Source organism: Schistocerca cancellata, chromosome 12 (genome assembly GCF_023864275.1).
Source record: "Schistocerca cancellata isolate TAMUIC-IGC-003103 chromosome 12, iqSchCanc2.1, whole genome shotgun sequence".
Lineage (NCBI taxonomy): Eukaryota > Metazoa > Arthropoda > Insecta > Orthoptera > Acrididae > Schistocerca > Schistocerca cancellata.
Window position 1 is genome coordinate 120,046,415 of NC_064637.1, and position 18,674 is coordinate 120,065,088.

General features: G+C 43.8%; 1 protein-coding gene across 1 annotated transcript in view; it reads left to right on the forward strand.

The window, feature by feature from the left end:
• The window catches only part of LOC126109504 (5-hydroxytryptamine receptor 2A), a 285,596-nt gene extending 269,092 nt beyond the window's left edge, over nt 1-16,504 (forward strand). Inside the window, exons 11-13 of the mRNA XM_049914527.1 lie at nt 9,315-9,454; nt 9,644-9,651; nt 16,041-16,504. Of these exons, the coding sequence (XP_049770484.1) occupies nt 9,315-9,454; nt 9,644-9,651; nt 16,041-16,504 (612 nt within the window). The remainder of the gene's footprint in view (nt 1-9,314; nt 9,455-9,643; nt 9,652-16,040) is intronic.
• The last annotated feature ends 2,170 nt before the right edge of the window (nt 16,505-18,674 follow it).

Genomic DNA, 18,674 nt, shown 5'->3' on the forward strand with positions numbered 1-18,674 from the left:
CTTCCAATGAATCTCAGTCTGGCATCTGCTTTACCGACGATTAATTTTATATGGTCATTCCATTTTAAATCACTCCTAATGTGTACTCCTAGATAATTTATGGAATTAACTGCTTCCAGTTGCTGACCTGCTATAGTGTAGCTAAATGATAAAGGATCTTTCTTCAAAGTGATGACAAATTTAGCACAATATTCTCAACAACTGTTAACTAAACTCAAAAAAAAAAACTTACAAAACGAAATAAAACTTTGCCTTTTTTTAGTAAATCATTCCCTAACGTCGTTAACGGGGCTTTGGGCTTGCTTTCTACAATTTCTACTGCCAGTCTTGTTTTTGGTTATATATGTGCTGCCACGAAGTTACCCCTATTATCTACGGAAAAAAGCCTTTTCCCACTTTGCAATGGCTGAAGACTATCTCTGTAAAATTTAAGTCTTACACAGTATTGTCTGCGCACGTAATTTACTTACATCAACCCGCCTTCAGTTAGTCAGCTCTTGTAAGTTATCGGCAGTAGCGAAATGTTTCCAAGAAATGTACAATCTCGTTTTTCAAACTGCCAGCACAATGGCGTTGTGAACAGCTCAAGCGTAATACACGTACCTTTTGTCTCCGTCGCTAATGACAGCACTCCGCTGGAATACGCTGCAGCCGAGTCACGTGTTGCATGCTGACTCGAGTTCCAGTACTTAAAAACATAAAGTGTTACAGCGCATTGTGACCACAGCGTAATGCCTCCATCACAAAGTTACCCAATTTCACGATATTGATAGCTACAATAAATGATTTATAATTATTACCTTTCAGACGCCTGTTTCATTCTCTATCCTCCAAGGAGTAGACCGTGCTGTTTGAGATCCATCCCATTACAGAGCTTTGGTTGGATTCGTTACCCTTACCAACATACTTGTGAAGACTTCCGTGGCCAGTCAATTGACGTAAGAGTTTTCTGAGTGTCGTACGACGTCACGAAATCATTTGTGTCAACACTCCATTTACCAGTTTTGCTTTTGGCTCAACTTGTCTTGAAATGTCTGAAATAATGTCCTGAAAACTGACTCTAGAAAGAGTAGTGGCAAATTACACAGGCCAACGAAAAAAATTTTTTTTTAAACTCTTTTTACTTTGATAGCTGATCTTTATAGATTTTTAGGAGCTGAATCCAAATCTAGCCTTAGTTTTTCTGTATCACCCATAGTTTTTGAGCAATATGCTTTTTATTATATAGTATAAAAATCCTATGCTATACGGTAAATGGGGAAATTAATGGAACGCTTTGTTACAACATAAGCATGGCTTGTATTTACAGTTAACAGAGGTTTCACTATTCAGGTGGAATTGGTTTGTATTTTCTTTCTCTTTTTTCTTTGAAGCTTCTTGTGTAGCTTTTTCTACGATGAATCGCTTGCTGAACTTCTCGGTGAAGTGACCTACAGTAGTCCCCCATTATGTTGGTTTCCAGAAGCCTTGGTAGCGTTTTTCCATTACTAGTTTTGGATGCATCACTAAACAGCCTACAGTGTTCCTTTTTGTATTCGCCGGCCGGAGTGGCCGAGCGGTTCTAGGCGCTGCAGTCTGGAACCGGGCGACCACTACGGTCGCAGGTTCGAATCCTGCCTCGGGCATGGATGTGTGTGATGTCCTTAGGTTAGTTAGGTTTAAGTAGTTCTACGTCCTAGGGGACTGATAACCTCAGCAGTTAAGTCCCATAGTGCTCAAACTCATTTTAACCATTTTTTTTCAATACCAAAATCATTCATCAGGCCGCGAATGCCTGAGCAGTACACTAAATCACCTTCTTGTCGAAAAAACTTGTAAAATTTTTGCTCTCTCTTTCTATACATGTATATGCTCGTTCCAACTGCCACTAAGTTCTTTTCTTTCAATCTAGTGCCAAACAATTCAGCTTTTCGTTTCGTTAAGCCCAGATCCCTAACCAAATCGTTAAGCTCGGTCTGAGTTAAGAATTTGGGCTCTAGACTTTCTGTATTACGATGGAATTCATCATCAGCTGATTCATCTAAATCGGATTGTACATCAGAAAATACTTCTGTTGTTATAGAATTTAAATCATCTGGTGGTTCAGGAACCGGCAAATCTACACCATGCCCTACTGGTCGGATGGCAGGCAGAAGGTTAGGGAAGCTTATTACCTTTTTTTTTCGAATTATGACCAGTAATATCAACACCGAAAAAGTAGCAATCATCGGAATGATTTCTTGGCTCCTTCCATATCATAGGAACAGCTTTTCTCCTTTTTGGACCATCTTCTCAGATCTTCGACACACACATAACATACCTTATGATGCGCCCAAGATTTATCTTGATCACCAAGTTTAGATCCAAAGTATGACAGATAAACCTTTTTTCACAAAGTCTGCAATTTTTCTTTGGTGTTTTCTAATCACAAATTCACCACAAATATAACAAAAACTGTCAGCAGATTTTTTTTACAACTATGTTTAGACATTGTACTAAGCACATGTACAGGAAACGGGCAAGTAAAGTTAGGTTGACAGTTAACAAAACACCATTTGTTAACACAAAAATAGAATCGACCTTTTTTGCCAGTAAATGTTTTTTCAGCAGTGTTACCAACGTCATCTACATTCATTACACCTCCTTTTAAAATTATTTTATCTATATAAAAGCTGTTAAATTCTTTAAAGATCGGTTAATTTAATAAATTTAACTGTAAAATGTGAAGAAATGGTGGGTGACAAAGTTTTTTAAGTATCATATTTGGATTTCCTACCCTAAAAACATCAAATTAAGGTATTTTCAGCAAAAAAGTTTTCCATCGTTGGCCTGTGTTATTGAAGACGCTCCGTGGCTGAAATTAAGTGTAACTTAGACATGTTGTTGTGACGATCTGTGTATGGATATATGGTGAAAGCCAAGGTCACTTGATTTTAAGACCTTTATACCAATTATTAGTTTCGACAGATCGTGCTGTTATCTTCGGACTGGCATTACACTTTCCTTATATGTTCACAAACTTACACTTCGTTCTCAAAATGTCGACGATGTATGTATATGAACACATACGCAAAGTGTAATGCCAGTCTGAAGGTGACATCAGGATACTGTCGATACCAGTAACTGGAATAAAGGTCTTAAAATCAGGCGATCTTGGCTTTCACAAAAAGTATATTTGAAAATAAGCGGTCCCTTCCCATTTTATTTGCGATTAGAAAATTTTGACAACCTGTTCTTGTCGTACGATGCACAGATTTTACAGGTACAGAAAATCGCTCTTCTCCTACCATACACTTGTTCACTGTACACTAGCTTCGTTCTAATTCAGTGACGCACTATTCTTTGAACATCATAATCCAATACCTTTTCTTGCCGACAGTACGGGTAATGTAATGGATGATGATAAACAGAAGGCAGAAATTCTAAACCTAGCTTTTAAAAGCTCGTTTACGGCAGAGGACTGCAGCACCATTCCCCCTTTCACTCATCGAAAAAACGCAAGGATGGCTAACATAGTGTTTAGTGTATCTGGAATTGTAAAACAGTTAAGATCCTTAGACGCCAGGAAGGCATCTGGCCCAGACGGTATCCCCGTAACATTTTATGTTGACTATGCTACAAATATAGCTCCATTTATATTCATCAGAGATCGCTGGGACAGAGGAAAGTTCCACGGGACTGGAAGAAGGCCCAGGTCATAGCAATCTATAAAAAGGGTACAAAATCGGATGCACCTAATTACTGGCCAATTTCACTGACATCGATTTGTTGTAGAATCATGGCACATATTTTGTGTTCAGACATAATGACATTTCTAGACTCTGAGAAGCTCATCTGCAGAAACCAGCACGGTTTTTGGAAACAGCGGTCATGCGAGACACAGCTGGCCCTCTTTGTGCATGATATACAACGGGCTCTAGATACCAGCTCCCCGTTTGATGCCATGTTCCACGACTTTCGAAAGGCGTTCGACTCAGTTCTGCACTTTCGATGGCCCGAAAAAGTGCGCGCTTACGGTCTATCTGATGACATATACGGTTGGATTGAAAGTTTTCTAACAGACAGAGAGCAATATGTCGTCCTGAATGGAGAGACTTCAACAGAAACAAGCGTAACATTAGGTGTGCCCCAGGGCAGCGTAATAGGTCCGTTGCTTTTTACGATTTACATACACGATCTAGTTGATGGTATTGACAGCGGCATTAGACTGTTTGCGAACGATGCTAAAGTCTACAGGAATGTAGTATCAGACGAAAGTTGTGAACAGATCAATGAGAATTTGCAGAAAATAAATGCGTAGTGTAATACTGTCAGTTATCTCTCAATATTAGTAAGTGTAACCTACTGCGTGTAACAAAACGAAAAACCCCATTAATGTAAGAGTACAAAATAAATGCCCGGTCTTTGGAAGCGGTAACATCCGTCAAGTATCTAGGTGTGACTATTCCAAATGATGTCAAATGAAACGATCAGAGCCGGCCGCGGTGGTCTAGCGGTTCTGGCGCTGCAGTCCGGAACCGCGGGACTGCTACGGTCGCAGGTTCGAATCCTGCCTCGGGCATGGGTGTGTGTGATGTCCTTAGGTTAGTTAGGTTTAAGTAGTTCTAAGTTCTAGGGGACTTATGACCTAAGCTGTTGAGTCCCATAGTGCTCAGAGCCATTTGAACCATTTTTGAAACGATCAGATTACACAAGTAACGGGTAAGGCGAACTCGAGATAGCGGTTTATTGGTAGAATCCTGAAGCGATACAGTCCTTCAACAAAGAAAATTGCTTACAATACGTTAGTTCGTCTGTATGGGACCCTTACCAGTTGGGTCTGATTGAAGAGATTGAGAAGGTCCAAAGAAGAGCGGCAAGATTCGTGACTGGTTCATTTAGCCATCACGAGAGCGTTACAAATCTCATAGAAAGTTTGAAGTGGGACAAACACTTGCAGATAGACGACTTGCTAAACGGAAGGGGCTACTCACTAAATTCCAAAATCCGATCTTCGCCGTGGCTGTAGAGCATATATTATTACCACCCACTTTCAAATCGCACAATGTTCACCATTCAAAGATAAGGGAAATTAGAGCTCGTACTGAGGCGTTTAGACAGTCGTTTTCGCTCGCGCGATCCGCAAGTGGAACAGAAGAAGGAAATATGACTTTGGCGCGAATAGTGCCCTCCGCCACACACCGCTTGGTGGCTAGCGGAGTATACATGTAGATGTACAGGGTGGCGCAGGGGAACGGGACATTTTGAACGTTACAGTTGGCAGCACTGTAGCGCCGGCAGATGTTCGAAACTTTGCACAATAGATGTGAACGCATTGCCATACAGTAATCATGGGGAATTGGACTGGTGCGAAACATGCACTAGCTGTGAGAGCGTTTTACAAAAATGGTGATAGTGCGACTGCCGCGCAGAGAACATTTCGACAGCATTACCAGCTTGGACGTCATGGACGTGTCCCATCTGCGCATGCGATTACAACGTGGGTGCGTTAGTTTGAAGAAACAGGATCTGCCTTGAAAAAGAAACCTCCAGGTGGCGTTCCAACGGTACGTACCACAGAGAACATTGCAGCTGCTAGAGCTGCAATGGAGAGAGGTCCTCGCCGCTCCGTTCGACAGCATGCATCTTCGCTAGGGATTAAGAGACGAAGCTTACAAAGTATACTGCACGAATTAGACTTCCATCGCTATAAGTTGCAGATTGTGCAACACTTACATGAACGAGACCCAGCGTCACCTATGGAGTTTAGTAGCCAGACATTGGCTAAAATCAACGAGGTCGCGAATTTCCTTGGTAACTTATGGGTATCAGACGAAGCCCATTTCCACCTGAACGGATTCGTGAACAAACAGAATTTTCGTTATTGGGCGCAGGACAATCCTTGAGAGTTTCACCAGCGACCACTACATAGCACCAAGGTCACAATATGGTGTGCTGTATCATGTCATGGAGTTATCGGCCCTTATTTTTTTGAACGTGAGGATGGTAGTGCAGTGACAGTAACATCCGCTCGATATGTTGAAATGCTTCAAACATTCTTTACACCGAGACTGTACGAGCTTAATCTTAACGTCGAAAACATGTGGTTTCAGCAGGACGGAGCCACGTCACACACTGCTCTACAATCGAGGGCAGCAGTTCGTCAATTGTTTGGAAGACGCATTATTTCACGTAACGGTGACATTGCATGGCCTGCGAGATCCCCTGATCTTAGTGTGTGCGACTTCTTCCTGTGGGGATATCTTAAAGGCAAGGTGTACCGTACACGTCCTGCAACAATCCATGAACTGAAGGAGAACATTGGAAACGAAATCACTGCAATTTCCCAAGATTTGCTACACGGCGCATTCCAGAGCTTTCATAACAGGCTGTTAAAGTGTGAATGCCGAATGGGAGCACATCTTTCCGATGTCATCTTCAAAAAGTAAAGAGACACTTTTGGACATTTTGATTGTAATGACACACAGAAAAATGGCATACTGAATACATTCACTTTCGTTAATAAATTACGAGTTTTATGAATTCATTCATGGAAATGACGTTATTTCGAAATTTCCCGTTTCCCTGCGCCACCCTGTAGATACTAAAAACTGGAAGTGGTGGCAATACGTTACAATACATACATTGCACACATCATTTTCGGATAGAAACACGACGCGATACTTAACTTACCGTGTAAATACGGTTTATACCATAATCACATATTTTGCAAGTTTACTAACGCGCCCGTGTTTTAAGACACATAGATTCACTGTGCAGTCACATTAATGTGACCAGCTCTCAAAAGCCTGACTAATCACCTTCTGCAGAGGGAACCGATGCAAGACGTGCAGGGAGGGTGTCACTGAGGCTCTGTATGGTACCAACAGGGATCTGGAGCCGTGTCGACTCCAGCTGCGCTGGGTTTGTCGACAGAGGATCCACGGCGCGAACAGACCGATAGAAGTGTTGGCAAAGATTCTCAGTTGTGTTTAAATCCGGGGAGTTTGGTGGCCAGGAGAGTACGGTAAACTCGTCCTGAGGCTCTTCGAACCACACACACACACACACGCACTGTGAGTTGTGTGAAACATTGCATTATCCTGCTGGTAGGTGCCATTTGTGACGGTGAAAACCAAACTCCGTGTAGTGGCTGACGTGGACTCCCAAGGGTAGGTTCGTACGTGTGTTGATCCAATGTGCCTTGAAAAATGAAGAGCTCACACAGTATACACTTACGGCCGTCAGTGTGACGGGGCATAAAACGCGAGTCATCTGAAGAGGCCACCTGTTGTCATTCAGCGGACGTCCGGTTGCGACATTTGCGAGCAAATTGCAACCATCGTCGCCGGTAAAGAGCAGTCAGCATGGGTGCATGAACCAGACGCCTGCTGCCGGGGTCCACACACGGCAACGTTCTCTGAACAGTCGTTGGGGAGACACTGTTGTTAGCCCCCTGGTTAATCTGCACTGTCACTCATTCAACAGCTGCACGTCTGTTCGTCCGTACACCACCGCAGCTGTCATTCACCCCTGCCATGTGTGACTCATGGCGGACCACAGTTGCCTCGGCACCGGTTTCGGACAGCGCCGTTTTGCCACGGACAGTATGCTTTAACTACGGCTCCACACAAACAATTTACAAACATAGCCTTTTAGGAAACACTTCTGCCGGCCCGAAGGTCAATGATCATGCCTTGTTGGACGTCAGATAAAGGGTTATATTGAAGTGTAACGTGGCAATTAGCAGTGCTCGCAGGATGAGAATAGAAGCTCTTGAAATATGATGCTACAGAAGAATGCTGAAGATTAGATGCGGTCATCGGTTGACTATTGTAGAGATATGGCAAGGAGTAAATCAAATCAAATGGCTCTGAGCGCTATGGGACTTAACTTCTGAGGTCATCAGTCCCCTAGTACTTACAAGGGAACATCCCCATCGCACCCCCCTCAGATTTAGTTATAAGTTGGCACTATGGATAGGCCTTGAAAAACTGAACACAGATCAATCGAGAAAACAGGAAGAAGTTGTGTTTAACTATGAAAAAATAAGCAAAATATACAAAATGGGTCGTCCATGCGTAAGATAGGCAATATTAAGGGCAATGTGAGGCGAGGAGCGCCGTGGTTAGCTTGAACAGCTGCGAAACGAGAGGTCCTTGGTTCAAATCTGCCCTCCACTGAAAATTTTGCTTTCTTTATTTTCGCAAAGTTATGATCTGTCCGTTCGTTCATTGACGTCTCTGTTCACTGTAATAAGTTTAGTTTCTGCGTTTTGCGACCGCACCGTAAAACCGTGTGATTAGTTGACGAAAGGACGTGCCTCTCTAATGGGAACCGAAAACATTTGATTGCAAGGTCATAGGTCAACCAATTCCTCCACAGGAAAACACGTCTGATATTTTGTACACGACACTGGTGACAGCATGTGCGTCACATGACAGGAATATGTTGTCGACCCACCTAACTAGTACACTTGGCGAATGGGTGAAAAGTTTCTTCTACCTTGCCCGATTTAGGTTTTCTTGTGGATGTAATAATCACTCCAAAAAAAGTGATGAAAACATAAGAGTTTTTCACATAAACTGAAAATAAAAAGTTAAAATTTTCGGTCGAGGGAAGTTTTGAACCAAGGACCTCTCACTCCGCAGCTGTTCACGCTAACTACGGGACCACGGAGCTCCTCGCTTTACATTGTCCTTAATATTGCCTATCTTAGGCATGGACGACCCAGTTTGTATATTTTGCTTATTTTTTCATAGTTCCACACAACTTCCTGTTTTCTCGATCGACCTGTGTTCAGTTTTTCAAGGCCTATCCACTGTGCCAACTTATAACTAAATCTGAGGGGGGTGTGATGGGGATGTTCCCTTGTTAGAACTACTTGAACCTAACTAACCTAAAGACATCAGACACAACCATGTCCGAGGCAGGATTCGAACCTGCGACCGCAGCGGTCGCGCTGTTCCAGGATGCAGCGCCTAGAACCGCTCGGCCACTCTGGCCGGCGGCATGGAGTATTATGGTTCAACTTGACCAAAAGATGGGATCGATTGATAATACACATACTGAGGCATCGAGCAGAAGTCAGTTCGGTAATGTACGGAAGTAAATGGGGTCGACAATTAAAAATTGTGCAGGAAGATCAAGAGATCAGTGACCAAGTTCAAACGGATGTAGGTTGCACTAGTTATTCTGAGATGAAGAGGCTTTCACAGGGTAGAGAGAGCTGCATCAAACCAGTCATCCGAATGATGACCACAACAACAACAATTGGTTTCCAGTGTTAAAGGGTAAATAAAGTTTTGGGTTACATTGATTGTCAGCGAGCTTGACCGCACCTTTTTCCTTCGCAGGCGGATCCCCCACCCCCGGCGCCGCCCCCGGAAGCGCCGCCGGTGGCCAAGGTGGAGACGGCGGTGCGCCTCCGCGGCCCCCAGGACGCGGTGACCACCGTGGTGGAGCAGCACCCCGCCGCCCCCGTCGCGACGCTGGCGCCGCCCCCGACGACGCCGGCGCCGCCACCAGCGACTGCCGCCACCACCGCGGGCGGCGTCTCTCGCACAGACACCGTCCGCACGCTGCACTCCGACAACGAAAGCGTCGACGGTGAGCACGACCCGCCCTTTACTTCCCAAGCAAGGCCTGCGGTGGACTAAATCTCGCGCCTTTTGCTATTCCTAAGGATGAGAGGTAGAGAAAGAATGTGAGGATATTGGCAGGGGAATACAGTACGTAAAGGGAGACGAAAATCTAAAAGTCATGTGAGAGTGGGATGTAGTTGTAGCGGAAGGAGTATAAGAAAAGGTTACAGGAGAATATGGACTTGGGACAAGGAATGAGAGAGGACTGAGTTCTGTAAGAAGTTTCACCTAATAATAGCGAATACTCGATTCAAGAATCACAAGAGGAAATGGTATATTTGTAAAAGGCCAGATGATACGGGAAGATTTCAGTTAGATTAGTTAGTGGTCAGACAGAGATTCCGTAATCAGATACTGAATTGTAAAGCTTACCCAGGAGTACACATTGACTCAGATCACAATGTAGTAGTGACGAAGAGTAGTCTGAAGTTTAAGGCATTAATTAGGAAGAATCACTATGCAAAGAAGTGGGATACGGAAGTACTAAGAGATGACGAGACACGCTTGAAGGTTTCTAAGACTAGAGATACAGCAATAACGAACAGGTCAGTATGCAGTACAGTTTGAAAGGAATGGACATATCAAAAAAGGGCAATCACAGAAGTTGGAAAGAAAAACATAGGAACAAAGAAGGTAACTGTGAAGAAACCATGGGCAACAGAAGAAATACTTCATTTGACTGATGAAAGGAAGAAGTACAAAAGCGTTCCAGGAAACTCAGGAATACAGAAATACAGGTCGCAGAGGAATGAAATAAATAGGAAGTGCAGGGAAGTTAAGACGAAATAGTTGCATATTAGATGTGAGGAAATCGAAAAAGAAATTATTGTCGGAAGGACAGATTCAGCACACCGGAAAGTCAAAACAACCCTCCGTGACATGAAAAGCAAGGGTGGTAACACTAAGAGCGCAACAGGAATTCCACTGCTAAATTCAGAGGAGAGAGTGGATAATTGGAAAGAATACATTGAAAGCCTTTATGAGGGGGAAGAGTTGAATGATGTGATAGAAGAGGAAACAGGAGTCGATTTAGAAGAGATAGGAGATCCACTATTAGAATCATAATTTAAAAGAGCGTTGGAGGACATGATCAAATAAGGCAGAATGGATAGATAACATTCCTTCAGTATTTCTAAAATCAGTAGGGGAAATGGCAACAAAACGACTAGTCACGTTGGTGTGTAGAGTGTATGATTCTGTAGACATACCATCTGACTTTCGGAAAAATATCATCCACACAACTCCTAAGAATGCAAGAGCCGACAAGTACGAGAATTTTCGCACAATCGGCTTAACATTCATGCATCCAAGTTGCTCACAAGAATAATGTACAGAAGAATGGAAAAGAAAATCGAGGATGTGCTAGATGATGATCAATTTTGCTTCAGAAAAGCTAAAGGCACAAGGGAGCCAATTCTGACGTTGCGGTTGACAATGGAAGCAAAACTAGAGAAAAATCAAGACACGTTCATAGGATTTGTCGACCTGGAAAAAGCATTCGACAATATAAAATGGTCTAAGACGTTCGAAATTCTGAGAAAAATAGGGGTAAGCTATAGGGACAGACGGGTAACATACAATATGTACAATATGAAATAATAAGACTGGCGACCAAGAACGAAGTGCTCAGATTAAAAACGGTGTAAGACAAGGATGTAGTCTATCCCCCCAACTGTTCAATCTGTACATCGAAGAAGCAATGATGGAAGTAAAACAAAGGTTCAGGAGTGGAATTAAAATTCAAGGTGAAAGGTTATCAATGATACGATTCGCTGATGACATTGCTATCCTGAGTGAAAGTGAAGAAGAATTACGTGATCTGCTGAATGGAATGAACAATTTAATAGGTACAAAATATGGATTGAGGGAAAATCGAAGAAAGACAAAAGTAATGGGAAGTAGCAGAAATGAGAACAGCGATAAACTTAACATTAGGATTGATGGTCGCGAATTAGGTGAAGTTAAAGAATTCAGCTACCTAGGCAGTAAACTAACCAATGACGGACGGAGCAGGGACTTCAAAAGCAGGCTAGCAACGGCAAAAAGGGCATTCCTTGCCAAGAGAATTCTACTAGTATCAAACATAGGCCTCAATTTGAGGAAGACATTTCTGAGGACGTACGTCTGGAGCACAGCATTGTGTGGTGGTGAAACATTGACTGTGGGAGAACAGGAACAGAAGGGAATCGACGCATTTGAGATGTCGTGTTACAGAAGAATGTTGAAAATTATGTGGACTGGTAAGGTAAGGAATGAGGAGGTTCTGCACAGAATCGGAGAGGATAGGAATATGTGGAAAACACTGATAAGGAGAAGGGACAGGATGATAGTGTGATGTCACCGCCAGACACCACACTTGCTAGGTGGTAGCTTTTAAATCGGCCGCGGTCCGCTAGTATACGACGGACCCGCGTGTCGCCACTGTCAGTGATGGCAGACCGAGCGCCGCCACACGGCAGGTCTAGAGAGACGTACTAGCACTCGCCCCAGTTGTACAGCCGACTTAGCCAGAGATGGATCACTGACAACTACGCTCTCATTTGCCGAGACGATAGTTAGCATAGCCTTCAGCTACGTCATTTGCTACGACCTAGCAAGGCGCCATAGCATTTGATATTGAGATTATAACATGTACCGTCAAGATCGATGTACACCAATTGTGGATTAAAGTTAAGTATTATATCAACTACGTACTTTATTTGCTACTGTTAATTCACTTAACTGTTTCAGACCTCACGCCAGTCAGCGTGTAATTAAACGCGTGCATTTCGGCCTCCTCTAGCAACACTTCAGATAGGACATTTGTTCAGACATGATGGAATGTCTTCCATGGTACTAGAGGGAACTATAGAGGGCAAAAACTATAGATGAAGACAAATATCACAATACATACAGCAAATAACTGAGGACGTAGGTTGGCAGTGCTACTCTGAGATGAAGAGGTTGGGACAGCAGAGGAATTCGTAGCGGGCCGCAACAAACCACCTTAAAAAAAAGGGTGAAGAGTAGGAACCTACATACGCTACATATAGGAATGGAATTTCGTCCCTAAAAATATTTCACTGTTTTAAAAATTGAAATATACAGATCTCATACTCTACAATTTATTTACCTGTTTATGAACCATCCTTCTATCTCTGGAAATCCTGAGGCAGTATTAAAGAGATAGTCCACACAACATAACTGAGAGTTTATTGCTGTTCAAAGATTCGTTTTCGAATGCATCTTTCAGACTCGACATAATCTAGATACGGGTGCAATTTCAGCCTGGTCACACAGACGTGCATCTCAAGAACTCTGCCGGGATCTCAGATGTTACGCGCGCAACATGACAACAATGACAATCAAAAAATATTGCCGGGAGGCGAAGATGAATTTTACTGTTGCAGACAGCTTTACTATCCATTCCTCCATTATTAATGATACACAACATGCAGCCAAACTAACGAATAAACTTAAAACGATTGCTACGAAAGCGTAAAGAAGTGACGTAAAAATGTATACAGTGACAGTAATGAATATAAAAATAAAACGTCAAGCAAATCGTACATAACTACCGCGAAATGCAGGTTGGAAATTGCCATGGATTCATTTAAAGCTGTCCGCCTGCTTACCCGAGTGGTAACGTGCTTGCCTCCCATGCACTAGGCCCGGGTTCGATTCCCGGCCATGTTGGAGATTTTCTCCTCTCGCGGACTGTGTTGTCATCATCATCGGCCGCGAGTCTCCCAATGTGGCGCCAACTGAAATAAGAGTTCCGTTTGGCGGCCGAACCCGCATGGGACCTGCCGGCCAACAATGCCATACGATCATTGCATTTCATGATTTTGCAGCTACATTCAGTGGTACCCGTATATACGGTGAGTCAAAAATGACTTTACTATTTAAGAGTGGTACAAAAATTTATTGGGATAACTTGCGGAATAGCAAACAACCTCACGTTTCACATAAAAGTGTCAAGAATCATCTTGGTTTGAAGTGATGCGACAAACATCCCACCGGTTATCATTTCTTCCCACACACGGGTGTACCCTGTCTCAGCAAAGTTCTTGTGCCAAGAGTAAATTGTAGACCTGCTTGGAGGTTCTTTAGTGTATTCGGTGCGAAATTTAGGACGAATAGTTGTTGCAGAGTTCGTTTCACGAAACCAAAACACACAGCAAGCATGCTCCACATCAGGAAAAGTAGCCACTTTAATTGTGCAGTGCACTGCCGCACCTAAGGGCGGAATTGGGCCCTGTTCCACTGCTTGAATCAAACTCGAGGTTCTTTGCTACACAATGACACATCTACCGATTCTGTAAATTATCTCAATAAATTTCTATATCATTCCAAAATTGTAAGGTCCTTTTTGATTCACCCTGTATATGGATATGGTCTCCTGAGTGTATTGCGAATACTAAATTAGTAATAAGTTAAGTATTTTGTGAATAGAGTTAGTAGTAAATAACTAATAAGTTATAACGTCTCACCTTATGTTGCAATTTTACTGCATGAAAAGCGAAATGTAATAATAGACGAACCTGATTCCTCCCATCATTTTGTGTTGGGTGTCAGCGAGGAAAAGTCTTCTGAAGGTTTGAAATTAACTGTAAAGTTATTTCCGAGTCGCTAACCGCCATCTTACTCAAACACGGGATGAATATATTCTATCTATTTAGACGTAGTGACCTGGGCTTCTCACGCCCCTTTGACAGGTAGATGGTTCATATTCCCACAGTGCTTCTTTACAGACGCTAAAGTGGTATGTGTATCAAGTTTGGTTAAAATCTCGCCATTGAAACGTACATACACTACTCGCCATTAAAATTGCTACACCAAGAAGAAATGCAGATGATAAACGGGTATTCATTGGACAAATATATTATACTAGAACTGACATGTGATTACATTTACACGCAATTTGGGTACATAGATCCTGAGAAATCAGTACGCAGAACAACCACCTCTGGCCGTAATAATGGCCTTGATACGCCTGGGCAATGAGTCAAACAGAGCTTGGATGGCGTGTACAGGCACACCTGCCCATGAAGCTTCAACACGATACCACAGTTCATCAAGAGTAGAGACTGGCGTATTGTGACGAGCCAGTTGCTCGGCCACCATTGACCAGACGTTTTCAGTTGGTGAGAGATTTGGAGAGTGTGCTGGCCAGGGCAGCAGTCGAACATTTTCTGCAACATGCGGTCGTGCATTATCCTACTGAAATGTAGGGTTCCACAAGGATCGAGTGAAGGGTGGAGCCACAGGTCGTAACACATCTGAAATGTAACGTCCACTGTTCAAAGTGCCGTCAATGCGAACAAGAGGTGACCGAGACGTGTAACCAATGGCACCCCATACCATCACGCCGGGTGATACGTCAGTATGGCGATGACGAATACACGCTTCCAATGTGCGTTCACCGCGATGTCGCCAAACACGAATGCGACCATCATGATACTATAAACAGAACCTGGATTCGTCCGAAAAAATGACGTTTTGCCATTCGTGCACCCAGGTTCGTCGTTGAGTACACCATCGCAGGCGCTCCTGTCTGTGATGCAGCGTCAAGGGTAACCGCAGCCATGATCTCCGAGCTAATAGTCCATGCTGCTGCAAACGTCGTCGAACTGTTCGTGCAGATTGTTGCTGTCGTGCAAACATCCCCATGTGTTGACTCAGGGATCGAGACATGGCTGCACGATCCGTTACAGCCATGCCTGTCATTTCGACTGGGAGTGATACGAGGCCATTGGGATCCAGCACGGCGTTCCGTATTACCCTCCTGAAACCACCGATTCCATATTCTGCTAACAGTCATTGGATCTCGACCAACACGAGCAGCAATGTCGCGATACGATAACCCGCAATCGCGATAGGCTACAATCCGACCTTTATCAAAGTCGGAAACGTGATGGTACGTACGCATTTCTCCTCCTTACACGAGGCATCACAACAACGTTTCACCAGGCAACACCGGTCTACCGATTCTGTAAATTATCTCAATAAATTTCTATATCATTCCAAAATTGTAAGGTCCTTTTTGACTCACCCTGTATATGGATATGGTCTCCTGAGTGTATTGCGAATACTAAATTAGTAATAAGTTAAGTATTTTGTGAATAGAGTTAGTAGTAAATAACTAATAAGTTATAACGTCTCACCTTATGTGGCATTTTTACTGCATGAAAAGCGAAATGTAATAATAGATGAACCTGGTGTTTGTGTATGAGAAATCGGTTGGAAACTTTCCTCATGTCAGCACGTTGTAGGTGTCGCCACCGTCGCCAACCTTGTGTGAATGCACTGGAAGCTAATCATTTGCATACCACAGCATCTTCTTCCTGACTGTTAAATTTCGCGTCTGTAGCACGTAATCTTCGTGGTGTAGCAATTTTAATGGCCAGTAGTGTATTATATGTATGGATTTGTGACCGATCCTCTCACTGTTCGCAGTTGGCAGCAGTGTGGGCGGCACGACGGTGATCGCCCGGGAGAGTGGGGGCGGCGGAGGCGGCGGCAGCACTGCGGGCAGCTTTATCCTCGGGGGCGGCTCGCGTCGCGACTTCGTGCGCAGCATCGGCAAGCGCTTCAAGGGCGGCGGCAGCAAGCGGCGCTCCAGCAAGAAGGAGTCGTCGGGCCGCCAGAAGTCCAAGTCGGAGAACCGCGCGCGGAAGGCGTTCCGCACCATCTCCTTCATCCTGGGGGCGTTCGTCGCGTGCTGGACGCCGTACCACATCCTGGCGCTCGTCGAGGGCTTCTGCGCGCAGCCGCCCTGCACCAACGAGCACCTCTTTATGTTCTCCTACTTCCTCTGCTACGCCAACAGCCCCATGAACCCCTTCTGCTACGCGCTGGCCAACCAGCAGTTCAAGAAGACCTTCACCCGCATCCTTCGCGGAGATCTCCACATGACGTGAGGGGACCACGACTGTTCTTCGGCCGTCTCTGGTCCGTGTGGCGCACTCCAGCACCCACTGCTCGACTGGGTCACCAGCCTCTACAGGGCCAACTGCTCCACTGGACCAGATGCTAGTACAGGACCAACTTGCAAGCAAACGTATCTGAATATTTCACTGCGTATTACAGGTGCATTCTGTGGATACTATAAGCTCATTACTTGTAACTCATCTAAAAATAAGGAACAAACGTTGTAGTTACTTAATCCGTTTGATATTAGAAAAGAGCCCCATTAAAAACACGTGCTACACACTGGCTATCCAGCATTTCAAAAAGATCTTCACCTGCAGTCCTTGTGGAGACGTCCACATGACCTGGGAGGTCTGTTAATTCCTCCTTGAGGGTCTCCAGTCTGCGTGATACACCGCACTACCCACTTGCCAGGATAGGCAGGTCCAACTGCTCAACTGGATTACTGGATACTACAGACACAACTTGCAGGCAAATTAACTTGTATTGCAGGTGTCTTCTGCAGAAGCCTCTAGTTGGTTGTATCAGGGATTCAACAAGTTCATTACTCATAACTCAGATTTTGATATCATCTCCTGATATGGGACAAACATGACAGTTACCTGGACCATTTGGAATTAGAAAATGATCCCACGAAATCCATCTACTACCATCTGCTACATGCTGGCCAACCAGCAGATCGGAAAGACTTTTAACCATATCACACATGGAGAACTTCACATGTCGTCAGTGGACCGCCTCCAGTTCTGCAGTGCAGCGCGTTGCCCACTGTTGGCGTTGGGACAACTAGTCAGTACAGTCCCAAATGCACAGTTGGATAACCTGTCCCTATAGTCCCAAATTGCAAGCAAAAGTGTCGTATTTTGTGAATACGACTGTGTATGGTTAGTCTGTTTTAACGACACCTTCATCTGGATTTATCAGACATCCTGTAAGTTTATTTCGCGTAACACTAGTCTTTGCAGTCTTCAAATATGGAACAAACGTAGTACTTACGTGATGCATTTGGTATTAAGAAACAGACACATGGAATCTAACTCGCAGTTCAAGATGACCTCCGCTCATATCCCACGTGGACCAGTCCACCTATCGCCAGTGGACTCTCTCCAGTCCTGCGAGGTCCTACAGTGTGCACCATTCGACTGGATCATTACGGGACCAACTGCTCGACTGGCCAACCCACCAGTATAGTCCCAAACTTCAAGCAAATACGTCACAAAATTCAACCATGTATGGTTCGTCCATTTTGTGAACATTCATAATTTTAAGTATCAGGGATCGTATAAGATTATTACCCATCACTCACATTTTTTTTGATCTCTACATATGGAACGAACATGGTAATTATTTGATCCAATTGGTATTAAAAAAAATCCCATAAAACGTTTCTCTTTTACACTTGCCAACCAGTAGCTCAAGACGACCCCCATCCACATTCTGCATAGTGGCCTAACATAGGCTGAATGATGTGTTACTCCTCCTCAAACGTATCTACTCAATTGGGTAACCAGAAAATATAGACCGAAATTGAAAGTAAATGTGTCTGAAAATTCGACGGAATATGGTTCGTCTTATATGTGGATACTTCCTTTTGGATCGAACAGGGATCCTACAAAATTGTTTGTCATTACTCAAATAGTTTTTAGGGTCTTCAAATGTGAACTAACGTGATAGTTCATTTGACATTACAAAACATGCCTATAAAACCTCTTTGTCTCACGTTGGCTCAATAAATGTTGACGAAGACCTGCCCTCACAGCCTGCACATGGCGCGAAGAGTCTGCAACCATTCCCAACCGCCTTTGTCCTCCACTGGAAGCCCTGATACCCACCAGTCATGAGTGGCCCAGAACGTAAGCATTTGTGATAGAAAATTCAACTTGTAGGTAATCCATTCTGAGGACTCTGTCTGATGAGAGTATTAGGGTCTTATTTCCACAAATGGAATAAAATTAATGGTTACTTGATTTATTTGGTATTAGGAGAAAGCCACATGAACTTCGTGAGCTACTAGCTGGCCAACAAGATCATCAAGTGACTTTTTGTGGAGACCTTTGCATGATGGCATGTGGGAAACATGATGTGTCTTCAACTGTACCAGGTGTCCACATTGCAGTTTGCTACCGATTTCTGAGCTGGGTTAGCTAAACGAGTAAAAAT